This window comes from Kryptolebias marmoratus, linkage group LG2 (genome assembly GCF_001649575.2).
Source record: "Kryptolebias marmoratus isolate JLee-2015 linkage group LG2, ASM164957v2, whole genome shotgun sequence".
Taxonomy (NCBI): Eukaryota; Metazoa; Chordata; class Actinopteri; order Cyprinodontiformes; family Rivulidae; genus Kryptolebias; species Kryptolebias marmoratus.
In genome coordinates this window covers 31528711-31555981 of record NC_051431.1, presented here as the reverse complement: position 1 = coordinate 31555981, position 27271 = coordinate 31528711, and the positions used below count along the sequence as shown (strand labels likewise).

At 40.0% G+C, this 27271-nt stretch overlaps 1 protein-coding gene across 8 annotated transcripts in view; it reads left to right on the top strand.

Annotated features, from left to right (window-relative positions):
- pax3b (paired box 3b) overlaps positions 1–25840 on the top strand; it is a 28684-nt gene extending 2844 nt beyond the window's left edge. The window contains exons 5-9 of one of the 8 annotated variants that reach the window (XM_017441693.3): positions 9459–9658; positions 10176–10341; positions 12393–12604; positions 14756–15035; positions 21791–25840. In XM_017441693.3, the coding sequence (XP_017297182.1) occupies positions 9459–9658; positions 10176–10341; positions 12393–12604; positions 14756–15035; positions 21791–21825 (893 nt within the window). In that variant the 3' untranslated portion in view covers positions 21826–25840. Of the gene's footprint in view, positions 1–9458; positions 9659–10175; positions 10342–12392; positions 12605–13712; positions 14720–14752; positions 21182–21790 lie in introns of those variants that run through there. The other 7 variants (XM_017441695.3, XM_017441692.3, XM_017441694.3 and 4 more) reach the window with 7 other exon arrangements.
- The last annotated feature ends 1431 nt before the right edge of the window (positions 25841–27271 follow it).

The window sequence follows — 27271 nt, the reverse complement described above, 5'->3', positions numbered from 1 at the left end:
GGAGGGCGACACCGTTTCTGCTGTTTCCTGCATCCTCCGGAGAGCGCAGAGGAAACTCGCTCCCTGAAGGATTCAGGTCTGGGTTGACTATTTGTCTGTTAAAATGCAGATGTTCTGTTGGAGTTTCAAAACACCAAGGCCTGATTTTATTTTGGAAGCTGTCTACTTTAATATCAAATATCCCCTAACATTTTATATTTCGGCAGACAAATAAAAATAACAAAATGGGCCAAACAAATATATATATATATATATATATATATATATATCTAAATGTGGAAACTGTTTTTGAATTCATCTATTGACAGGTTTTGTTGTTAAAAATACTAAATCCACAGTTGAAGCTAAAAAGCCTGAAAAGATAAAACCAAAGCTAAAAAAATATCCTGAACTAAATCAAATGGTGTAGTTTGAAAGTTTCCTCCAGTAGTTCTGAAATGTGGGTCCATACTTTATGTAAACAAAGCACTCAGCTAAACTCACCAACAACCAGAGGAAGCCTAATGTAGGTCAACCACAAATATGGTGGAACTGGACTAGTGTAGAACCTCAAAGAATATGTTTACCTGGAATCTGATGATAAATGTGAATAAACGAGAAAGACAACTGTAAAAAATAAATATCAACACAAAGACAGAGCTTGGCAATCAACCTATTTTTATCTGCATATTTTACTCAACAAATCTGAGCCAGAATACGTACCAATAAATGAAAATGATCAGACTTGTTCATCCCAAACAGCCGTTTCATGGACGTCACCGTTGTTGACCTATTTTCAGTCACTTCAGACAAACACATATAGTCGCTGATATTTGGTCCCAAATTTTGCTGGCAAATTAAAAATTTTAAGAACTCGAATATGACAAAAACATTATAATTTTTTTTGATTGGTATTCATGACTTTGCAATGAGTAACTTGAAATTAGGAAATATTTAAAGAAAAAGTATTAAAAGCACATAAATATATTAACTCACACTGTAACACTTTGTGAGTTAAGACTTTTCTTCATTTTTATATACAGATATATTTCTTTGACTGGAGTTTTACCCCCCAGGCCTTTTGCTGGGTTTTAACTCATGATAATTAACCCCGGAGAGCAAGTTAATGATTAAAACATGGTACATGGACTACTTCCTCCCCCTGCTTAACGTTTTCACAGTCCACACTTACTTAAATGAAATTAGCCAGATTATACAGAAGAGCCTTGTTGAGGGCCAATACTTTTCCATTTGAGCTTGCTGTTTGTATGTTTGCACACACACACACACACACACACACACACACACACACACACACACACACACACACACACACACACACACACACATTCCACTCTGCAGTGCAAACAGTCAAAGGGATACCTTTATTTTGCTGAAAGAGGATCCTGCAAAGGGCTAATTGAATAAGCCCGGGATCTTTGAAAAAGCCCTACCACGGTGAGCACAGTCATCATGTCATAATTAGGTTTATTGAGGCACATTCCTTCAATCTGCCTCCATTCTGCCAGGCTCATTGTATCCACAGCCTGGGCCAAAAGCTCAGGGACAAAAGAGAACCGTGAGCAGACAATACATGAAAGAGTTATAAAGATTTAGCTAGCTTTGTCACAGAAACAGAGCAAGACTTTGTTTGTGTAAATAATGTGGCCGAATGAGAAACTTAGTTTCCTCTGGCACTTGGGGTGAGGGATGTCCTGCTGCAAACGTTACGATGGGCCAAACCCTGGATCAGTGCCACAGTAAGATCAAAAAAACGAGGAAGCAGCACAAGTGGAGGCAAAGACTGGGAAGAGAATTTAGAGTGGAATGGCAGAAGCATTTTAACGAGATAAAATTTAACTTTTCAAGATGAACGTAGTTGCTCTCTGAGGATCAAACTGTCACATGACCTAAAGCTGTAAGCTTAGATTGTTTTGGTGTTTTTGATGGTATAGCAATGACACATTGAAAATGTATTTGTTCAAAGTATCAAAAGGGTGTTCTGTCTCAACTGTGAGACAAACATTTTACATTTGGATTTTGATTATTACAGGGCAACAGTCATCTGAAACCAACCTGTAACCATTTGTTTTTATACTAACTGCAGCTGCAGATATATTTATTTAAACAATTTAACATTGATTGACAGCACAGTTGAAAAGTGAAGTTCTTAAACAGTAATGGGTCTCTTCTCTACACTTTGCAGATCTCTCATTTATTCTGAAGAACACTTCTAGTTGTATCACTTCCACTAACAGTAAAAACAAAAATGTAGTTATTACAATTTGCAAGGGAAAATGTACGCAAATAACACTTCTTGAGTTATGAATGTAGTTATTTTACAATTTTAGTATGTTTTCAAGTGAACGAAAATATAAGCCTGTCATGGTTTTTCATATTGCAACTCAGAATGTCTAATAATGGTAAGTGTGCAGCTGTTTCTCATTCTTGAGACAGATTAAAGTATTTAAAATATTTAGGAAATTTCATGTTAGCTTCATATTTTTATCAGATTTCATAGTTCCTATATTTGGGTTTTAAAATGTAAAAACAGACAAGGCAGTTGTCGCACTTAATTAAACTTTTAATTGACCGTTTTTTTACCAACAGAATATTTGTGTAACTGAAAGAGTTGTCAGCCAATCAAAGGTTATTAAAAAAGGCAGAGTTTTAAAGTGTCTCATCAGCTGGGACAAAGACAGAACCAAAGAGCTCTCGGTGAATCCTGTAAAAGCGATTGACTAATGGCGGCCCGAGCCAAGTCTCATGAAGAACGCTCTGTCTGTCTGTCTGTCGAGCGGATGAATGTGTCACTCAGTGAGTCCCTGGGTACAAGGGCAACGCAGGGCTCAAGGGCCAAGTGGCCAACACCAAATCACTCTCCTCTACCCTGGGGCTCTCTCCATCCCTCTGTCCTCTTCTCATCCCGCACTCCTCCCTCTCTCAGGCTCTCTTTCTAATAAGCTCATGCATGATGACCATCCAAGCATGAAAACATAGTTATCTGCAAATGAATGGCTGCTCTATGCTTCATTAAAGCCTCTTTTTGCTTTCACACTCTTATTGTGACCCTCTGATATCAATTCAAAGGGCAATTAATGAATGCACACCAACTTTGAAGTCTGAGTGATTTCTGCAAGGGGCGGGGGCTTTCGGCTGTGCGTGCTTGGAAGTGCATGTGGGTAAGTGAGGGGAGAAGGGGCAGGGGGTGTTTGGGGGCACTTCCCTGTGATGGACTCGACACATTGAGCTGAGACTCAGTGAGCCCCAAAGACGGTTTGAAGGGAGTGAAAGAGTTGAAAAGGCTCAGCGAAGGTCAAGTAGAATGGTAGCTTTAGAATAAGGCCCCTCTTTATCTGTTGCAAGTAGGCGCTATAGGCTCAACAGCTGAAGGGGGTGGGGGGTGCAAGGGGAGAGAGGTTATTACCCCTGCCAAGGAGGTTATGTTGGTTGGTTTGTTTGTCTGTTCGTCTGTCTGGCTTTCTGTTCGCAACACTGCATAAAACTAATGAACAGATTTTGATTACATTTTCAGAAAATGTTGTGGTTGACTGCTGGGAATAGGCACCGGTTCCCCTTGCCCCGGAATGGAGAAGCGGGTAAAGAAAATGGGTGGATGGATGGATGGATGTTGTGGTTGTCACGATAAAAACTAGTGATTAAATGTTGGTGGTGATCCAGATCACAATCTGGATCCTGCAGTTCTTTTAATGACCCTATGGCCTTGGAAGAGATTTGTGCTTTCTGAGTGCTTTTAGTTTTTTAAAAAGTGTTTTCTATAAGTGTGTGAAGTTGTTTTTCCTAGAAATAAGGAGGAAAATAAGGAAGAGTGCATCCTTTTTTCTTTTATCTGACTGCTTGTTTTTAATGTGTGCATGTGAGTTCACTGGGGTCAGGGTTAAGTGTCAAAGTTTGCAGAGGCCGGCTAGAGGGCAGTAAACGCAGCATCTACACAGCTGATGGGGGGACAGGCAGCTGTCAATCACCTGACTGCTGAAGCCTGACTTTCTTTCAGAGCTTTGTTAACTAATTAGCCTGAGGTCCTTCATGAGGTGTTGGGAAGGAGGCTTTAGAAACATGTTTTTACTTGTAGTAAGATCTTTTTTGTTCGCCATTGTGCACACTCTCAAACATGAAGCACACAAAGACTTATGCTTCACATACAGCTCATAATACACACAAAACTCTGTCATGATGAAGCTAATCTTGGTTGTCAATGAATGAACTCAGTGAAACCTGATTACAGGTGTTGTCTTGTTCAATTGTGGATTTGTTTCCTGGTGATATTCACCATCAGAGGTAAAAAGGAGGAAAATCAAATGGTCATTCATATGAAATCAATGAACCTTTATAATTTCTATTTTTTTAACATCTTGCTGCTTTTTTGTTACTTACATTGTGCTAAAACTGACATTTAAATATCACACTCATTGCAACACACAATAAGTAGCTGCTGTAATAAAAATGGGAAGCTTTTCAGTGAGATGGTGAAGAAAGTCTTTCATAAAAATAAAAACAAATAAAGGCCTAGCAATTCTTAAAGAACTGCATAACCCTCTTGAATTGGGCCAAACATCGATTAGTAGTACATGCACATCCAATCATGAATTTTTAAAAGTTTCATTAAAATTTGTAGAGTGGTTCACGAGATATTTTTGTAAGATACAATAGCAATAACAACTAACAGCTAATGACAGCAAATCTGGATTTCAAGAACTGCTAAGATTTGTTTTGTTAAAAGTCATTGAGCCAAGAAAGGTCAAATCTCCTCCAGTGCTACACAGGAAACTGGGTTAGCTACAAATGACAGGTAACTACTGCTGACCCCCCTGCTGTCCTCTGCGAGGTCCTTCCTGACAGCACCACACTCCTGAATTCTCTGTTTTTCAACATAACAATGCTTTGATTGATGACAGTTTGTTCTTCTTCTTCTAAGTTACACACAATTTGAGCAGCTGTGAATGTTGGAAGGTCTTAGCAAGTCAAGTGAGTTTGCCATCCAGCCACCACTCCTCCCACATACTCACTCACACACAATTCACACAGACTCTACGCAAATGCACTGTTTTTCTTAACCCAGCAAATAGCATCACAGATGGGTCCATAAGCTGTCAGTAAAGCCATTATCTGGCCCGGCATCTGCCTGCTTTGACTTCTATGTACTGTTTAATGCAGTCGGCCAGTCACTTAGTCCCACAGCTCCTGAATAGGAGCAGCATGGTCTTCCCCGCCCAAATAAATGCTGTGTTTGTCTCCTCTGCCTTTTGTTTTGTGTGTTTTTTGAGAGGTGGAGAAAAAGGAGGGCCTTGTGTCAGAGGCTTGATTTACCCTTACTATTAACCAAAGGCCCCCCCCAGAAGAGTTGTATGTCGTATGTCCGAACCGAGGTGTAAATAACACGCATATGGTCAGTCAATTCCCCTCGGCCCCACAATCAGGCTTGCATGCATACATGCTCAGTGTGTACTGTCCCAAGTCTCAGTGAACATATTTAAGCCTTTGTGTCCCCATTCAAGCACCACCCCCACCCCTGCCTTTCAGAAATTCATTAATGCTGAAGTCTTTCCAAACCACTGTTTCAGCTAAATCCTCTCCTCTGTTTTCTTCTCCTCTGGGGTGGCGTTGCTTGGTGGGAGCCATTTTAGGCTTTCTTGATCCTGGAGAGGTTGTTTTGGCTCAGAACCCCTAGCGCTCTATGCCTCTAAAGGCCTCAGTTTGGTTAAATTAAACATTTTTCTTTTTCCTCCGACCTCCTCCACATATCCACTCCCAGTTCGATTGCTCCACTCTTTGTTTGCAGTTTTTAGGCCCTCTCCTGCTCAGATAATCTGACCCTTTTAAGGCTCATACTTTCTTATATTTTGATGAACTGACAAGGATCACATGTGTTCACTGGAGCTGAAGTACACATATAGAAGTCAAGTGTTTATAGGGCCTGTAAATACAGCACTTTAAGCTGTAGCCTGTATATAAATACATGTAGGTGTTAGAGTGGATAATTTGATTGGCTGAGGCTAGTGATACCATCAGATCTTAGAGATGGGGAGGCGATGACGGGAAACAGGCTATTCTCAAACTAAAGGTTGGAAAAGATCTAGGAAGAAGTAAAAAGCTTTCAGGGTCATATCTTCAGCGAAACCCCCTCTCTTTGTTGCAGAAAGAGAGGTAACAGACGCTGATTTGGCATTATATTATGTTGTTACAAAGATAAAGAAGGTGTTTGTACTTCATGTAAGATGTGAGAGAGCTAATTGATGGTAAACGCTTCAGACTGACAAGCTCAACTATTGTAACTTTAAAGCATGTAAAATGAAGGGACGTCCAGTGTGTGTGTGTGTGAAGTACTGTTGTCTTGTGTCTGTCCTTTTGTGTGTTTATGAGCTCTTTGACCAAGCTGTGGGAAATAATGAGCTTTAGGGTCAATCAGGTCTCCTCCCTCCACAGCTTTTTCACCAGAACCTACCTCCTATCTTCATCACCAGGTGCTTTAATGTGTATGAGTTCATATTCTTTTTTGTTAGAATGTAAGGCATGTGGTGTTATCAGACAGAGGTGCAGACTTCTCAAATTCAGCTTTTAAAACACAGAAATGTGTTTTTACAGATAAAAAAGTTACAACACTAAATGCAGCAGGTTAATTTTAATGTAATCCCAATATTTTGTCCTTGTAGAATAGTTTTATTGTTTTTTTTCCCCCTGCAAATATAATGTTAAACCAAAATTTTAAACAGATTTGATGACTATTTACCCTTGAAGTACACATAGAAGATCCTTCACAGTAAATTGGTATTTCCTCTCACAGGACAGTAACACCTGAAAAGCTCTAGTAATAAACAGCTGTTGAGGGGCTTTAATTTCATAATGGGGAAAGATCCAGACTTGAATCTTTAACAGGAAATAAACAGAAGTATATAGTCATCTTATCTAGTTAATGCTCAAAAAGAGCCAGCAAGCTGTGGCTGTGCTTTGCTTCAACTGAACAGATGCCCAGATGGACCATTTTCAACTAAAACAACACGTCACCCCTCAGGTGCTCTTACAGTCCACACTGAAAACAGAAAGTGCTTTTTTACTTTTATGTTTTTGGCCAATAAGGTGGGGGTTGCAATGCCCTCTGCAGTGCCCCATCCACCCCACCCCATTCCCAAAGCTCTCTTTGCGAACCCCCTTTATGCTTCCCTCCTCCCCAACACCTCCCAAACTCCCCCATGGGGCAGGTGACAGGCCTCCCCTGTGAAGGGCTGAGGGAGCCATGACGGATTCCACAGATGGAGCGTGGAAATCGCCAGCAAAGACCTCAGCTCTGTGGAGCAACAAAGAGCCTGAGAGTCAGAGAATGAAATATGGGTGCAAAAGAAAACGATGAGGGGGTGGGGGGACAAAGAGTGGGTGAGTATGAGAGAGACTAGGGAGAGAAGAGGGAGGAGAAGGTTGTTTAAGTAGGGTTTTGTGCTAAGGCAAAAAAAAAGTTAAGTAAATTTATTAATTTTTGGTGTACAAAATGTGCATTTTGGGGAATATTTGCTGTTGCATTTTTGATCTGAGTGCAGAACGTTTACTGGCTCTTTCCCCAAATATTGTTATCTTTTCAGTATATTATCTTGTATCTTCTGATCACTTGATGTAACAATACAAGTTGGATAAAACTAATGAGCTTGCTTTGCTCCTCTGTTAAAGAGACTCCCCAGACTTAAGAGGTGCCACTCTGTCGCTTCTTTTGAAAAGTTATTTAAACCCCAGTAGCAGTTATAACCGATAGGTAATTCCAAAGTGATTAAGGATTTTCCTGAGCTGCCTCAGCTTTCCCAAGGCCCAAATCCCTGTGAAATTCTGAGGAACGTGCACTCTGGGGTGGAGATTGGCAGGCGGGGTTTAAGTAGGAAAGGGTAGGCATTCCTTGCAGTCCTCCTCTATGTACAGACTGGAGGGGGAGGCTACAGACGGTTTTATTCCTTGTTTTTCAGACGTCCTGTCCAAAGATCCACACCCCAAGTTATTTCCCTACCATTTAAAGCACAAAGCCCCACAAGTCCCATGTAAAAAGAAGTGGCCTGAAGATCAGAGATTTTTACCAACTGCACTGCAATGACCGCATCTGAGAAAGATTTCTGAAACAGCTGATACTGTAGAAGTGAAACTCTAAACCACTGCAGACACTTTAATTAGTCTTTTCTTTGCACCTGTTAGAAGGAAAAAAGCTTGAACTCACACACAAGATGAGTACAAACACACACACACACACACAAAAGAACATCCAAGAGGAACTAAAGCCAATATGTCCATTGCTTGCTTCCCCCCCTGAAAATATTTTACTTCTTGGCTTCCTCACACTTGAAAGTTTCTTTACCAATTTGCTCCTAATGTAAGTTAAGTTGACTCCCACTGCTATTGATGTTGTGAGGAGAAAATCGCCAAAGGAGAAGAGAGGATCAGTTTCACATGAGGGGCCCTGAGCTATTTGGATTCTCTTGTATTTTATTGTTGCTTCTGATGGGGGAACTAATATAGTGTTGCACACAAAACTTCCCCTGTGCTTGAAGGGGAATTAATGAAATGTAACACAAAAAGTGGGCACTTGGCCTTGATGAACTTAGAAGAGAGCCAAAGGAGTGTTTGAAGTACTTTGTGGTAAAAACCAAGCTACTTGCTCAGAGCAGAATACACAATAGTATTAATTCAAATTGGGGAAAGAAAAGGAAAAGTAAAGAAAAAAGACATAAAAGCTGTCAAGATGTATAAAATCTTCAAGGCTCAGTCAGCTTGAAGGTAAAACCAGATAACAGGACAAAAGGAAAAGTTAAAGTTGTGTCTTTTAAATACTTAATAAACAATAATCATCAGCAGTTTGGACAAAATGTTGTGTATTTTAGCAAAGCAAAAGAGTCATTTTATGTTGTTTTAGTTTCTGTGAGGATTCAGTTTTGAATGTAAAAAAAATCTTTTGTGTATGTTTTGTTTGTCCAACTTTTAAAATATTATGAATATTAACATTTCTACAAGAAAATGACTATTTTACTTCAAACACTGATGTTTCTTTTTTTTAGTCTTATTAATATTTAAAGGTGAGATTTCATGCAAAGTGTTGTTGAACATTTTTTAAATCAAATGACATAATTTCTAAAATGTTGCAACATTAGCCCAGACCAATTTAATCTTTTGTTTCTTTAGGGTCCTTTATTTGTAGTTGTAGGAGTTATTCCACCATTCCCAATGTGGTGCCTTTGGAATCTTGTTCATTATTCCCAAGGCTTGGAAAACTGATTCTGAAAGAAAATCTTTGTGTCGGATGATGTGTGTGTGAGCATGTGTGTAAGTTAGAGTGAATTAGAAAACATTTTGAAGTTATGTAGACTTTTAAGTGTTGTGTTTCTTTTAATTCCTAAATGAAAACAATAATAAGAGAAGACACATCATCTCGTGCTGGTTAAACATCCGAGAGGAAGAACAAATAATCATTACATTTCCTTTCTCCTGAACAGCAAGTCACTCAGATGACGGTTCGGATGTGGAATCAGAGCCGGATCTGCCCCTGAAGAGAAAGCAACGGCGAAGTCGGACCACCTTCACTGCTGAGCAGCTGGAGGAGCTGGAGAGGGCCTTCGAGAGAACACATTACCCTGACATCTACACCAGGGAGGAGCTCGCTCAGAGGGCCAAACTCACCGAAGCCCGGGTGCAGGTATGAGCAGCCAGACTAAAAACATATTCAACCAAAGAACTTGTTTTTATACTGAACAAAAATATAGGTGCAACACTTTTGTTTTGGCTCCCATTTTTCATGAAAATACAGTGAAAACCTGATGAAAACTAAGACATGCCACGCAACATCAACACACATTTGTTGATAACATGCAATCCTCTGATACACAAGATCAGCTTTATTTACTCAGGCAACCTGCTGATCTCTGTTTGCTCCAAGCAATATCACACACACACACACACACACACACACACACACACACACACACACACACACACACACACACACACACACACACACACGCACACACACACACACACACACACACACACACAGAACTTTCAAATGCACTTTTTCTTCTCACTTTTTTAACTTCTCACCAGGCACTACCCTTTATGTGTGTGTGTGTGTGTGTTAGTACAATCCAAAAGTACACATTTCCTATTTTATTATTACAGTCGTTACAGCCAAAACATTTTCATTTTGTCTTTTCCAGGTGTGGTTCAGCAACAGGCGAGCGAGGTGGAGGAAGCAAGCTGGAGCCAACCAGCTGATGGCCTTTAATCATTTAATCCCAGGTGGACTCCCCCCCACAGTCATGTCCAGTATCCCACCCTACCAGCTCTCTGACACCACCTATGCCCCTTCATCTATAGCACAAGGTATGATCGAGTTTATGAACAATTAGCATCAGCTGTTAACCTCTCTTCTTAAGGTAAAGTACTGCTAAAAGGCAAAGTAACAAAGTAAATACATAAAAAAAATGTGAAATTAAATAAAACCATTTTAGGGTAAATAAACCTTTTACATGTTGCCTAGTTTATTTGTAAATTATTTAAAATAATTTATTTAAATTTTTTTAATTAAAAATATTTTGTATGGCAACAAGTTATTTACATGGTAACTTTCTTTTTGGTAATTTTCTTTTTAATGAAGTGACTGTTAAACTACAAGTTATCAGCTTGAACAATGCTTGTTGGCCTTTCAGTGATCCCAGCAATGTTAGCTTTGCACATTTTCAAAATTCAGTTTTTTGATCAACACACACAACAAGATTGGAAAAATACTTGTGAATGTGGTTCTAAAACACAAGTCACACACAAATCCACAAACAGGTGACTAAGATAAGTCAGATGTGTGGTGGTTTGGCTGCAGATCCTTGTGCAACCAAACTGCAGCTGTGATGCACCTTTTCTTTTTGTTATCCTTCAAGCTCTGTGCAGACAACTGATTTAGCTATGTGTCCGTTTGTGCACTCAAAACAATCCTTAATCCTTAGGTTAACACTAGACAGTGACTCAAAATTGTAAGAAAATAGACAAAAACTTGTTGTAGTCTCTTTGAGCATTTGCAACCAAGTAAGCAGCAAGCCATGGGGTTGCATTTTGAATGGTCAGCTTTTGAAAATCATGGTCTATTTTTGTGTGTACAGTTTGTAGAACTGCATTCTTGGAAGTGCACATTGTTTTGTTGTCCACTCCATTCATAATATACCTGCCTCAGCTTAAAAAAGGTGCTTTGCCACCGGCTCGACTTGGCCCTACCAGCCCTACTTGAGTTGATGCAATGCAGGTTCAGAGTCTTTCCAGTGGGTGGCCCTGCTCATTTTTAGCTTGCTTCTTGGAACCTCCTTGGCTGAGGTTCCAAGCAAGCCGAGATTAGCTGAAGATTTGATGTCAGCAAATCTTGCTGATGTTATTGATTGGCCAGAGAGGTATGACAGTCACAAGAGCATCTCCTTCACAAGAATCCCACCATTTTTTAAACCTTGCCTCTGCAGCATTTGTTTTTGTCATTTTTCTTTAAAAAACAAAACAAAAAAACATATACATTATAACGGCAACACGTAGACCAACACTGCTGCACTATGAGGAGGTGCAGACATTTTGGAGCTTTTGGGCTGATGACAGAATTCTGAGGGATCTAGAACAAAAGGACTCTGTTTATGGCTCTGACTCGGGGAGGGAACGTGGCATCAACTCGGCCATACTATTTTTGGAAACTATGGCAGAGAATGGTGAGTGTTTTGTTGCTTAATTTCACTATTTAGCTGTTTCGGGCAGCTGCACTATGACATCCCACCCACACTGAGGTGACACTCAGGTAATATGGAGACCCACCAAGAGCGTGCAGAACTGAGTTGAGTCAAATTAGGGTGATGCAAGTTGTGCTGAAACTGGACAATGCAAAAATGGCTTTTGTACCCACCTTGGCAGGCATACACATATAATTTAAGCTAGAGTACACTTTGGAAATGAAGATGGGCAGATTAGGGCCAGTTTTTTTATTAATTATTTTTTTATCGTGTGTGGTTTTTAGACCTGGACATTCGCCTCAAATGTTTTCTTTCAGAGCAGAGTTCTCATGCAGGAGTCAAAATACAGCTCTTGAAACAGGTTAAAGATGCTTACATCCACTCTGTAACTATTTTGAGAGGTTTTTTTGAACATGCTCAAAACTCAATCGACAAGACTGCACGCCTCTGTGACTCACACAAGAAAATTGAAAACCATTGCATAAGTTCCAAAGCATTTTGCAGACTCCCTCATAAATGCTATTCATCAAATAGTCCCACCTTTAAGGACCTCTGCAGCTTGATCACATTTTATCACCTTTGAATGAAAATTCAAGCCTTTTCTTCAGATTTGTGTTCATGGGCCAGGATGCTGTGAAATTATGTTTGTTTTTACTTTGTTCATCCTTCCTTTTGTAGTGTCGGAGCCTCCCAGCACAGTGCATCGTCCCCAGCCTCTGCCTCCCTCCTCAGGCCACCAGGCCTCTGGTAGTGGGCAGGGAGAGGGGAGCTCAGTGTACTGCCTCTCCGCCGGACGCCACACCTTCTCCGGCTACTCTGAAAGCTTTGTGAGTCCTGGAGGACCATCCAATCCCATGAACCCTGCTATAGGAAATGGGCTTTCTCCACAGGTGAGACACAAGAACCATTTGGAAATGGCATGCACAGCCTGCTTTATATCTGACAACAAAACTGTTAGTGGTAACTTGTTTTAAGAAAAATGGAAAGATTTAATTGGTCAGAAAGAATCATGCTGGTATATGTCATGCTGACACACAACAGTAAAGCATTTGAACTCTTAAAATCACTAATGGAAGGTCCCTTCCAGAAAAGGAGGAAGGTAGGATGACTCTTGTAGGATAGAGGACAAATCCCTGTGTGACAAATGAGAAATGAAAAGACTATTAGAGTCAATTATCAAGCCATGAACCCCTCTCCTCTCTCTGCATCAAGACGCAGGGTACAGTAGGGGGGATAGCACAGTCGAGACCCTAACAGGCAGAAAATGAGATTTCAGCCTGTCGCAGTCTGACCCCTGAGAGTGTGAGGACAGAGAAACACTTCCACATAGTTTCACATAATTACAGACACACATGCATGGTGCAGATAATTGATCTGCTCCATAACATTCAGAGAATCATTTAAGGATTTTGCAACATCTTTTACACAAACATTACATGACATGGTTGAGTGGCATGTCTGAGTCAACTTTTTGGGTTACAAAGTAACTTTTTTCATAATTGAGGTTATACTAGTTTTATTTTTGCTTTTTGATTACATAGGTTCTCCCACGTGAACAACAGTTGTGTATGAGTTGTAAAAATAATATTACAAATATACCAGGAGGTTGATGCCCAAAAACTGCTATACACTTCGACCTTTACCACAGCCCTAAGAGAGGCCTCTTTAGATAGCATTCTTAAAATGCTTTAAAGGCTCTAATTTATTTGTATGTTTCATACAGCAGCAAAGGAATGTCTTGTCTCAGATGTTCTTCCCTGCAAAGTAGTATTAATTTAGGCCACCAGAAACAACAGTGTTCCATATGAAGCACTGCAAATATACTAGTCCGTACACAAGTACAAGTTCATGGAAAGAGAGGCAGGCTTGTAGTTAACAACAGGTAACAGATAAAAACACAAGAAGAAAAGGCACCATGTTGAAACCCATCTTTTCAAATGACATGGTTCCTTGTTGGCTCTTGCTTGCTTTATCTCTAAATGCAGGTTAATTTTTTAGGAAAATGTTACCAGGCATGGAATGAAACACAACTCCCTTCTTGAAATCAACATGGACTTATTCCCTCACCTCCTCTGCTTGGGAAATGATTTAAGCAGGACCATGTGTGTGTGGATGTTGAATAATATGTCACTTCGAGGGCCAAGAGGACACAGAGAGCAGTGAACCTGCTTTTCATTAGGACAGCTAGAAGGGCCTTGAGGCCTTTTCCCTGTTGAGAAAAGGTGGGATATTATACATTTAAAGGTAGCAGATATACTTAAAGTCACTTTCATACACATGTTATATTTTTAATGGTATGTTGGGTATGATGAACAGGTAAATTAGAAGGAGTGTACAGAAGTCGTCATTAAAATTATTTGTTCTTTTTTGAAGCAGTTGAAACTGTTTGACCTATGGCTCTTTTCTTTCCTTTGCAGGCCAAAAAATATTCCCCCAAATTTAATTATCTGGTCGCTAATAAAGACCAGGTCAAGAGCTAAAGAATTTTCTCCAGACTGCAAATCTATTCTGTGGTTCAACAGAGCCCAACTCCCACAGACTTTTCCTTTGTCTTATCTGCACTGCAGATAAGTCAGCAACTTGTATCATGGGTTTTTGGAGCAGTGTCAAAAATAAATGTTAGAACAAGTACAGCAATGGATCAGAGACAAATTGCTTAATTCTTCCTTTCTGGTGCTCTGTCTCTCTGGAGCTGGCTGGCTGTGAGCCTTTTGATGTCTGAATCTGTCTCTGTAGTGCTTGTGTTTGTCTCAGTGTCAGAAGGGACACTTTTTACACCCTCCTGTGCTTGTACACTAAAGCTAGAAATACCTAGAGGATTTAAAGCATTTTTAAAAGACATGTCCTAGAACAAGCTGCATTTTCTCATTGTGTTCTTGACATTTTCACACTTAACTGAATTGCATGATCAAAATAAATTAATATTACTTACTACTAAAACTGACTTAACTACAATAACAACCAGTTCTGCAAACATAAAATCTTTCTCTGCCTTGAATTATTTTGACTCTCTTTTTATTTCTTCTGTCAATTATAAGCAGGTGATGGGTCTGCTGAACCCCGGTGGTGTGCCACATCAGCCCCAAAGCGACTATGCCATCTCCCCTCTGACAGGTGGTCTCGAGCCCCCCGCCGGCATGGCCACCAGTTGCAGTCAGCGCATGGACCACATCAAAGGCTTGGAGGGTCTCACCAGTGTCCCTTCCATGTCAGCCCTGCCCTCCCTGCCCAGTTCCCAGTCCTACTGCACCCCATCATATAGCTCACCGGGGTACACAGTCGATCACGTTGCATCCTACCAGTACGGCCAGTATGGACAAAGTAAGGTCAATAGCCTCACCTTTTTACTCTCACCTCACATTTCCACACCCTGAAAGCTACACTGACACATTCAGGCAACTACTAAAGTTAATAACTAGAATCTTTTGTCTCACTTTCACAGTTTAAAAATTACAAGGGAAGAAAAACAAAGTGAATGAATATGCTATTATTCTTTAACTGTCATAAGGCGTGGAGACAGAGGCGAACCCAGAACGCAGACTCATCTTAAAAACACAAATACTAATTTATTAGAATAAAAAAATAACCAAAACAATGGGCTGACGAGGCAGCAAAACTAATAATAACAAAAATCCAAAATCCGAAATCAAGGAACAAAGCAAGGCTTAACCAAACGTGACTACCATAGACCAAGTGGAAAACACAGCAAAAACGGAATGACCCAGTAGGGAATGAAGAGCAAAGACCAGTATATGAAGGCTGAGGATCAGGAGGAAAATGGGCTCAGGTGAGTGATAACAAACAGGTGAAAATGATGGCAGTGATTAAGTAGTCATGGTAATGTGGGTGTGGCATGAGAAACTGAACAGCAAGAAATGAGAGAGGGAGGCAGGTTACTGGGGAGGTGAAAATGACAAGACATGAACACAAATCCAAAAGACAAACACAGCAGAACAAGAACCAGAAAAACCATCAAACAGAACTCCAAAACTATGACATAAACAGACTGAGCCACAATGGCCCAGTTAAAGAAGTCTTTACATCTTGTGATTTATGAAAAGTAATAACTGCACATTATAAAAGTAGTATAGAACAAAGAGATCTTGTAAATTTAATGTTACACAGATGAGCTTTTCAAAATAAAACATGAACCCAAATTTTGTGCCAAATATCTGTTGTTAGTCATATAATATATTATTGAATGATTATTTTAGATATGTAAAATTTTGTTTTCTGCAAAATAAATGGTAATTTAGGCAGACAGATATGATGAAAAAAACAATGGAGGTATTTTCTCTAAAACTTGCATTTAAAACCTCATGAATAAATCAACTTTGTTTCGATCCACCACTGCTGTTGACAGTTATTCCTCACACATGGGTATAGGTATGATTTAATCAAAAATTATATATATATATATTTACATTTGAAGCAATATGAGTAAATAATATATTAGACTTTACTGTTCAGGTTCATAAATGTATTGAAGCATTTTGAGTTCCTGAGCCAAAAGTTAATGACAAATCAAAATGTGAAGAAAAAACACTTCTGTGGCTCATTGTATCAGAAAACCTTCTGTCTGCTATTCAGATACTCTGTGTTTCTTGCTGCAAAGCTCGAGTCATTGATGATGCATGTTAATGATGCAGCGAGGCCGTTATTATGTTTCTGATAGTTTTGGGGTTGCTGATGGAACTTGTGCAGCCACCAACATAAATTAGTTTATATGTGACAATACATTTGCCTAAAGGCTTACAGATTAATAGACCACAGAATGACCAAGCCACAGAGTTATTTTTTTTATTTATGACACTCAGTAATGTTCACAACTGTCTGCTCCAAACCACTGAGAAGTTTCCCTGTGACCTTTTTACTAAAACAATTTATATCAAAGCTACTAAATTTGAGGCAGTGTGAGTGTTACTGCCACCCTGGTAGTCCACTGCTCTGACATCGGCACTTTCCCAGCTTTCATGTATGTACGGCATTCAGATTTTCTCCAGTGCAGCGAGTTTTGACCACCTTCCTTTTTTTCCTTTTGGTCTTGTCGTTGTGCTCTTCCAAGTGTTGGGGTTAAATGTGCAGATCTGATTCCATCTACAAAGTATTTGGACCAGCACTGATAACAACCTTCATGCTTGGCTACGCAACAAAAGGTGAAGTGGAGTGACAGTGGTGTCTGTTAGCACCCCCCTCTCCCCCTAGTGTGTTTGCCCTCTGATATTACCTGCAGCAAGACAGACTTTTCACTTTATATTACTTTGAGCAGGGCTCAAATCAAGTTCAAACAAATCTCCATCTAACTTTGGAGGGCAACGTCATTCTCTGTCACATCATGGTTACAGCGACTGGCTTTTCCAATCGTGGTCCACAGGGGGTTGGCCAATCAGGTCCATCAAATGACCCTGTGGCAACCTCAACATAATCTGGGCCTTGAAAGAGAGCGGCGATGACCCAACTAGTCTGGCTCTGCATGCCTCCATGTGGCTGCAAGTATCAAATGAGTATCTAACTTAATATCCGATAGCAGCAAATGTCTAATGAAATATCTTGGTTAAATATCTTAATATGGACAGAATAAAGAACCCAAGTGTACAAAGCACAGCACACACACTCTTGAGCAGCGTTACAGGGCTGAAGTGTCCATCTTGATGTGATTAATCAGTGTGACTGGATAGCTGGTGTGTAGCTGGGTTTGGAGCTGCAGAGGTAAGTTCCTTTTCTGGGGCTGGATGGATCCTAATAGCCTCTGGCAGGGCGGCTATTGGAAACAGGTGCTCATACTGAGGTCAGTTGGGGAGGCAGCGCTGAACAGTGCTGTTCCAGCTTCCAACTCAGCAAAAGAAAGTGCACCACATGTCTCATGGAAATTACAGCTGTAAGTCATAAAAAACTTGTTTGTTTTTATTTAGGTAATGTCCCTGTTGCCTAGCAGACACTGCTGTGCTGTTTTTGGGCTGTGGGTTGCAAAGGTAGCAAAATGCTCCACTTTCTGCACATCACAGGAAACACTTTTAACTTTGATCTTTTGAATAGTCTGCTACTGTTTCAAGTCAAAATTAGTGGACTTTATACCTTTAATAACAATTCTATTGATTTATAATACTCTTTTTATTCTTTGCAAATATTACAGTGAAAATATGACATAAGGAATAATTTTTAAATGTAGGCTGATATTTAGAAGTTATCAAAGGATCTCCTACTTGGTGTTTCATGACCCAACCTCAATTTTGAGATCCGCTTATCTAGTTTATGGCAAGTTGAACTATAACTAGAACCAAATCTAATTTATTTATATAGCACATTTAAAAAGGAATAACTGCTATTGTCCAAAGTGTTGCAGACAAAACAAACAGTAAAAAGATAACACCAAACACAGGAGACCATAAAACAAACAAAATAAAAAACTAAAAAAAAAAGATAAAATATTAAAATGATGCAAAAATGTCAACTTTAATGCTGTGATAAAAGCCATTGAGTACAAATGCGTTTTAAGATGAGACTTAAAAACACCAAGCGTTAAAGCCAGTCTAACATATAGGGGCAGCTGGTTCCACAGTTTAGGAGCTACAACTGAAAAGACCCGATCACCTCTGTGGACCAGCCTGGACCTCAGAACGCAGAAACCTCGACACTATATCACCCAAAACAAACGTGCAATCAGTTTGTGGCAAAGAAAGAGTGAACATTTTGGTATTTTTCTTTGTTCACTGTTAAAGAGAATAAAAAAAACAATTCTTGATGAATTTTCAGTTAAAGCACATAGACATAACAATCCATGTGTTGATCAATGACTGGAAATTTCACATTAAACGATTTTTGCGGATGTTTTTGCTCTGTGTCTTGCTATTGACTAATTGTACAGCTAGAAAATTTTGGAGAAAGCTTTGAAGGGTTCAATACAGCTACTGCTCCTAGTTCCAACATAGGATGTTTTGTTTCTCCACAGCTCTAAATTGGGATTTCCCTTGTAACAATCTAAACCGATGAAACATGTTTTTATTGTATAAACTGTATCAGAAGTGTAAAGAGAACCAGGATCAAAAGAAATATTAAAGCGGATGCTAGGAGCACATAAGGGTTACCATGATAACCCCACATCTGTGACTGTCACTCCCTGACATCAGTCTTAATAAGAAACAAACAGTTACTGTGTGAAAACTAAAGGTTGTATTGAAAAATTTCAGAATTGTAGGACTGCAAGCCACAGAAGCTTCTGGTCATCACATATTTTGTTTAATGTTTCTATAGTGTTTTATGTGAAAAAGATCCTTAACTTCCAGTTTTAAAGAGAAAATTCTAAGCTCTAAAGTCATTGAGACCTTGGGTGAGTGGGATGTGTACCTTTTGGAGGGATTTGAGGGAAAACCAAAAGTTCTATAACAGTAAAACACTGGGTGAAAGAGATACATTTTGAGGAATAAACTATTAAGAAATGTGATCTTTGTGGGAGTAAAAGTCTTAGAATTTTCTTTAAAGTTTGGACAGCTCAAAAATAGGTGTGTGACATCATCACACAAAGTTGGACATTCCACAGTAAAATCATAAAACATAAACTGTGATTGTTAAAGGAATCAACATGTCAGTTTAGTCATACAAAGTCTAACATTCTGTGACCTGTATAAAAACACAGTTACAGACAAATAAAAACATTAAATGTGTATTACTAAACATTAGGTCTCTCTCTGAGTCTCTGTTAGTTAATGATTTGATAACAGGTCGAGTTGGACAAGTAGCTGCATTTTTTCAGGCAGGATTATTGATTAATGGTTGACCAATTATTAGTTATACTTCCTTTGAGTCTTTGACCCTCAGGCTTTCTCATCAAAAATGGAAATTAAAAAAAAAAACATTTTTACTTCTTGTAATATATCATCCACCAGGCCCTTATTCTCAATTTTTGTCTTAATTCTCAGTTTTTGTCTGACGTTTTTTTTTTTTACTGAATACAGATAAAGTGATAATAGTGGGGGATTTCAATATTCATGTAGATGTTGAAAGTGATAGCTTAAACATAGCCTTTAATAATTTAGTAGAGACAATTGGTTTTACACAAAATGTCCACAAACCTACTCATTCTCTTCATCATACTCTTGATCTGGTTCTGACATATGGCAGAGAGTAAGGACTTAACAATACATCCTCACAATCCTGTTCTGTCTGACTATTTTAAATAAGCTTTGAGTGTACATTGACTGACTACACAGCTGTTGTTTTGAGGCTTACACTAAATGCATTTGTGTAGGTTCTGTCGCTTCTTATCATGAGATAGTGTTGCTGTGACAGCGTGGGACAGAGGAGCGTGTGTTAGGAGTGCAGAGGAAGCGAAGACTGAATTTACATCTCTCCAGTCGTATGGCTCAACACAGGAGAGCCACCTCTTCTGGACAGGACTCAGCTGTCCACCTACACCTCAAGGATAAGGGACACTCCTTCCAGGACAAAAATGTTTTGGACCTGGAAGTTGTTATAGTTGATAGTGTGATAGTTGTTGAATATATGCCACGAAAGATTAAGGCAGTTCTGAAGGCAAAAGCGGGTCCAAGCCAGTACTAGCAAAGTGTACCTAATAAAGTGGCCGGAGAGTGCATTTCTACCATTAACATGTGTTTTCTTTCTCAGAAACTACATCTGGACCAGTCATTCTGTTTGTCTGTGTCTCTTTCCTGCCTTCTCTAACTCCAGCTGGTTGAGGTAGATGGCTGCCCATCCTGAGTCTGGTTCTGTTGGAGTTTTTTCCTATTAAAAGGGAATCATTTCTTTCCATTGTTACCAATGTGCTGCTCAGGATGGGAGATTGGGATGAAGCAAAAATTGATGCAATCGGCTGGCTTTGATAATTTTTACTAATTGGCATTTTATATTTTATGTGAGACGACTTTTGTAGTGCATTGGTGATATACAGTATAAACAAACAGAGCTAAAAGGAAGGAAGATCCACTGATTGTCACACACCTGAGTGTGTGAAAATCCCCAAAATTCCCCAAATCCCATTGTAGTCTAGTCTTTTTAAGATTTGGTTTCTCCGCATTTGACCCATCATGAGGGAGTGGTGAGCAGCAGTACCGCTGACGAGCAGCAGCGGTACCGCACTCGGGAATCATCTAATCCCCCAATTCCAACCCTTAATGCTGAGTGTCAAGCAGGGTGGCAATGGGTCCCATTTTTACAGTCTTCGGTATGACCCAGCCAGGGATTAAACCCAGGACCTCCCAATTTCAGGGTGGACACTCTACCACTAGACTACTGAGCTGGTATATAGATCGCTGACAAGATTTGGGTTTTCCCATTCATTTCACCAAAATCCCATTGTAGTCTAGTGAAAGATTTTTAAGATTTGGTAAAGTTTCTCTACATTGTAAAATGCACCTCTACTAAAAGTCAAAGCACACTCTTTCTGACTTGGTTGCATGTTTTGATGCATATTTTGTACACGTGTTTCAAAGCTGTGGGAATAGATGAACACAGACATTGTGACAAAAAGAGAACAATTTTTGGCTAATAGAAATTAGGGTTGTTCAATGTTTAGGTATTGGCACCTTTAAAAAAGATTTGTGCATTTTATTGTCTAATTCAATTGTGTGCTTTTACATATACATAAAACTTTTTTAAAAACTTGAAACCTTTCTCAAAACATTATTGACTTCAATGTGGAAAAAATCATCAGAATTTACAGAAAAATTGTTAGCTTAATTTATTTAGTACACTCTTTTGGTCCTCTTTTTTAGGTTCTAAACATGACAAATGCACGCTTCTGTCCTGGTCTAAACAAGACCTGATAATTGATACATGTGTTCTTTATGAAATATTTCTTCAGCTAGAATTTTTACTTTTTAATTTTTTTGTAGTTTTGTCTGTTCTCCCCCATTTCTTCACACCTCTGCTGTCATCCTACTCTGACGTTCCTCTCCAAATCACTGCTGTTTCATGCTTTGCTAACAGCAGCCATATGTTAACAGAACTAAAACTTGTGCCAAAACTTTATAGCAGCCATATATCGTCTTTATTATCTTCCTGCCAGATTTTCCTCTGCAAAGCTAATACTTGACCAACTGTTTTGTCCATTTTTTTTACAGGTGCCCTTCCTTATTTGAGGCCTGAAATCACCTGATCAACAGTTTCAGTTGGACGCTTGTGTGTGTACAGCGACAGGAAAGCCTTAATATCTGGACCAAAATCTTCTACCACTCATCAGGACATGTTCTCTGCAGCAGAATATTATCTTAGTACTTAGAACAGAGTAATGGACCAAAATGAACATAAAGAAGGGTTCAAAAAAGGATTTGTGACTGACTGTGAACTTTGTTGTGATCAACAGCAGAGCTTCCAGCAGTTATTGAGGTCAGCTCAGTGAACTTGTGAGCAATTACAGTGCCACAAAAAAGGCACTTTCCATACACAATTCCAAAGAACATTGTCTTCTGTGGCATCTTTGAACGGACAGTAAACCCTACATATCTTCAGCGCCTCATGTAAAACTTCATATATCTCCAAAATATTTCCACTGATTGTAGAGGGGAAATAAAAGGGCTTTGTCATGTTTTATTACCTTCATTTATGTGAGATCTCAATGCCCCAAACATGGACAGGAACTTCAGAGAGAAAGGAAAACAAACACAAGCTAACAAACTTGTTGCTTTTACTGTGTCAGACGCACTAATCTACACTCCAGCTGTACAGCAGGGGGATGTTGTTTGAACATTTCTCCCCTTTCTGTTCCCCATTCCCCATCTACATTTTCATTCCCCCTGTCTAATTGATGTTTTCAGATGCTGAGCTGAAAATCCAAGTTTTTTGTAGGTTTTTAGCCATGAGGTCAAAGGGCAACTTCAGAGAAAGTGACAGATGAGAGCGCAGGAGTGGATGTCAGTAGACAAGTGGTTTTTAAAAAGAGCGGGAGAAATGGAAAGGGTAGCAGTGGGTTGGCAGGACAAGTAAGTGATTATAGTGTTAAAGAAAACCTGTAAATATATGCTGTCATCAAGAAAAAGCCAATGGATCACAAATTCACAACCAAGAGACAGTCAAAAAACAAAAAGATTTTAAGACTGAAGGCAGCGACTCACTCAACTCACCCCAAGTGCAATATCACATTCACACAGTCAACCTCACCTTTAAAACTGTTGGACAAGAAAACAAACTCAACATCCCTGTTTAAGTTTTAAGAAATGCTTTAGATTTACACTTTGGATCAGATTTTGGACAACAGTAGGGGTCTGCAACCTTTACAATAAAAACAGTAATTTCTGCCCTTTTTCCAACTTAATAAAATTGTCCAGAGCCACAAAACTTACTGAAAGATTGAAATACAGATTAAAAATCTGAATAACGCAACACATTTTTTAGGGTTTATATAAATACAACAACAGGAGGGGCCATTTGGGTTGGGTATGGTGTGGTGTGGTATGGGCAGCAGTCAAAGGCACTCTGACCCTGGCCTACTGAAGCTGGCTCTTAGGATGTGGAATGTCACCTGTCTGCTAGGAAAGGAGTCTGAACTTGTGCGTGAGCTTGAGTAGTTATAGTTGGGCTCACCTCAACACACTGTGTGGGTTCTGGCACCAATTTCCTTGAGAGGGGCTGGACCATATCCTACTCTGGAGTTGCCCGTTGGTGAGCAGTGGCAGGCTGGTGTGGGTCTACTTATAATCCCCTGGCTTGGAGCCTGTGTATTGAAGTTTTTCCTGGTAAATAAAAGGCTAGCTTTCCTAGGCTTTCGGGTGGGGGGAAGGGCTCTAATTATTGTTTGTGCCTATGCACCGATTGGCAGTTCAAAGTACCCAGCCTTCGTAGAGTCCTTAAATTGGGTGCTGGAAAGTGCTCCAGCTGGGGACTCTATCATTCTGCTGGAAGACTTCAGTGCTCATGTGGGGTCAATGACAGTTAGCCTGCAGGGGCGTGATTGGGAGGAATGGCCTCTCTGATCTAAACCCGACAGGTGTTCTGCTATTGGACTACCGTGCTAGTCACAGATTATCCTTAATAAACACCATCTTTGAACATTTTGGTGTCCATAAGTGCACATGGCACCAGTGGCTGCAGCATGATGATAGACTTGGTAGTCGTGTCATCTGATCTGCAGCTGTATGTGCTGAATACTCGGGTAAAAGAGGAGTAGGGCTGTCACCTGATTACCGTCTGGTGGTGAGCTGGATTAGACGGTGGGGGAGATGCCAGACAGACCAGATAGTTTCAAACATGTACGTTGTGAGAATTCACTGGGAATGCTTGGCAAAAGAACCTGTTAGAAAGATCTTCAACTCCCACCTTTAACAGAGATTCAACTGCATCGCAGCAGAGGCGGGAGGTACTGAATCCAAGGTTGTTGGTGCCTCTCATGGTGGCCATCCTCAAAATCTGGTGATACAATCTAGGGTGAAAGAGTCCGTTAAGATGAAGTAGGAGTACTATCGAGCTTTGTTACCTGGTAGGATTCCAGAGACAATTGAGGGATATTGGCAGGCAAAGTGAGCTGCAGCTCTGACTATTGCTGAGTCAAAGCCTCAGGTGTGGAGTTTAGTAATGCCGTGAATAGAGACTCTTGATTGGCTCCAAGAAGATTCTGGCAAACTGTCAGGCAAAGGAAGCAGTTCTTTACCAAAATTGTGTGTAGTGATGGTGGGTGTTATTGACCTCAATCAGTGATATCATCAAGCGGTGGAAGAAATACTTTGAGGAACTTCTCAATGCCATCAGTGCATCTTTCATGGAGGAAACAGAGTCAGGTGACTCTAAGATTGGACAATCCAGAACCAGCGCTGAGGTTGCTGAGGTAGTTAAAAAGCTCATGCGGTGGCAGGGCTCCAAGGGTGAAAAATTTCCCAAGTTCCTCAAGACTGCATTTTGTTGGGCTGTCTTGATTGACATTCTTTTGCAACTCTGTGTGGACATCAATGACAGTGCCACTGGATTGGCAGACTGGGGTGGTGGCTTCTGTTTTCAAGAGAGTGGATCAGAGGGTGTGTTTCAATTACAGGAGAATCACCATCCTTAGTATTCAGCTCTGTTCAAGGGTGCTGGAGAAGAGTCTGGTGAATGGTTGAACCTCAGTTTCAGGATGAACAGAGCAGGTTCTATTCTGGCGATGGAACACTTAACCAGGGGTCTCATTTATAAAACTGCCGTACGCACAAAACAGAACCTAAAACTTGCGTACGTCACTTTCCGCACAAAGTTTGTGATCTATAAAACACAAACTTGATGGGAAAATGTGTGGTCCTTCATGCAAACTCTGAGCCATGCATCCCACATACGCTCATTCTGGAGACGGAGGAAACTGGCAACAGATGGTGAAGTGGGGAACTGAAGCCACACTGCATCGTGATTCCTCTCAGATATTTAATTTCACTCCATAATCAAACTTTAATCTTAGATGGACTTTATCATAAGCTTTCAGAAATGGTAATATTATTTATGCTTCCTCTGGTGAGCCATAAGGACCTTTCAAATAAAAAAAGCCTGTAAGCCAGTTTTAATCTTAAATAAAAGTTCATGCAACATTTCAACGTTTTCTCCCCATCACATTCCTTTCCCTGGATGATCACCAGGATGATGTGTACCACAGATTAACTCACGAGGGGACAGTGGCGCCCCCCTCAGGCTCCTAACTTCCTTTCCAAAACCCCAGAACGCAGAGGAGGCGCACTTTAATACAACTCACTCGTGCATACTCCCTCGCGGTTGCGCACAAATAATACATATAAAAAAGTTGTAGTTACATTCTGAAAATGAAAAAAAAAACTGTTGATATTCATTGGTATTTTTACATTTTAGGACAAAAGAAAAGGCCAAACTTGTAAAGATGGGAAAAATATTTGATAATATTTAACCACAGATTTATGGAGGCTTATGTAAGTCTTTTAATATATTTGTGGAAAAAAGATGCCCCACTTTGAAATAATAACGTTATATTAGCGTTCTGCTAAATTATTTGTGTAATCATAAAAATTTGGACATTTTGTTAGAGATTTAATTGTAACTCACTGAATTTTCTCTAATAATGACATCCGGGAGGGACTCAGAGTCGAGCCGCTGCTCCTCCACGTCGAGAGGAGCCAGTTAAAGTGCTTCGGGCATCTGGTGAGGATGCCTCCTGGACGCCTCCCTGGTGAGGTGTTCTGGGCACGTCCCACCGGGAGGAGGCCCAGAGGAAGACCCAGGACACGCTGGAGGGACTATGTTTCTCGGCTGGCCTGGGAACGCCTTGGGATTCCCCCGGAGGAGCTGGCCCAAGTGGCTGGGGAGAGGGAAGTCTGGGTCTCCCTGCTTAGGCTGCTGCCCCCGCAACCCGACCCCGGATAAGAGGAAGAGGATGGATGGATGGATGGATGGATGGATGGATAAAACCGCACTTTGTGTTTTTCGTTTTAGCAACTTGCTGTAAATATGTTAAATATGTTCAATTTTCCAGTGGATTTCAGAGAAAGACCATACTGTATGGATGGAAGTAGTTCAAAACAAAAAGTAAATTCCTTGAAACAACTGGGCCATGTTTGTAAGGATTTAAGATCAACCAAATCAAGAAAATGCCAGAATACAGAGAACATTTAAAAAAATGCCAAATCCAAAATTGTTCATTTCATAATTTTGTGTTGTGTCACCTTTCTGATTTACTTACAACTTGCAAAAGCAGGAAAAAACTGATGAGGTTTGTGAAATTTATTATCACAAAGTGAGCTGTGTATGAGCAGTGTGGTCCAGCTAAGTTAGAGCAACAACAAAACCACTTCACCCACCAAACGCAGAGTATTCAGAGGCTCTCCTGTTTACTGAATCAGTTCTTTGATTCCATCAGTATTTTTCTTTGTATTATTTGACAAAGCAATGTGACATCATGTCATGTGTACAAGCTCATTATCATTGCTATTTATAATAAAATAAAAACCTATGAAAATAGTTGCTGTTTTGGCCTTTTTTGTTGTGAATTGTTCTAATTGCTAAATAGCCTCTTTGTGCTTTTCTTGAAGGGAAAAAAAGGCATTTGACTGTGATTCATTGTAAAGAAGAATAGAAGTCCACTCAAAGACAAATATGTACTTTTGAAGGAACTCGTGAAGCCTCCAACCAAAATAGGATCACCAGACATCAGATCTGACACCAAACACAACAAGCTTTCTCACGGATAGTTGTAAACACTCTGCACTGGTGTGTATTAATACCCCCACGGCCCCTCACCACTCACTGTAACAAACTGACTTTTGTTTAACAACCTCTGTGATTAAGAGAGCCTTAAAGCGTTTTACACACACACATACAGGGCCCCCTCTGTGTGTGTTTGTGAACCACATGCATTCCATACATGTCTATATTGTTGTTTCTGTGTGTTGGTGCAGCTCGAGGGTGCGAGGCCTAATTATAACGTTCCTCTGATTATTTGTGTGTGCAGCTCACGCAGTACCACCACACACACTCTGTAAACGAAGTCCAAGTCATAAAACAACGTTCGGGATCACTCAGTCTTGTCAACTCTGTTTGCTAAAGTCTGAAGATTTTAGCCAATGAGAGGATGCTAAAACACACAGACATACACACTCTAGAAAAAAGTACAAGCCCTTAAA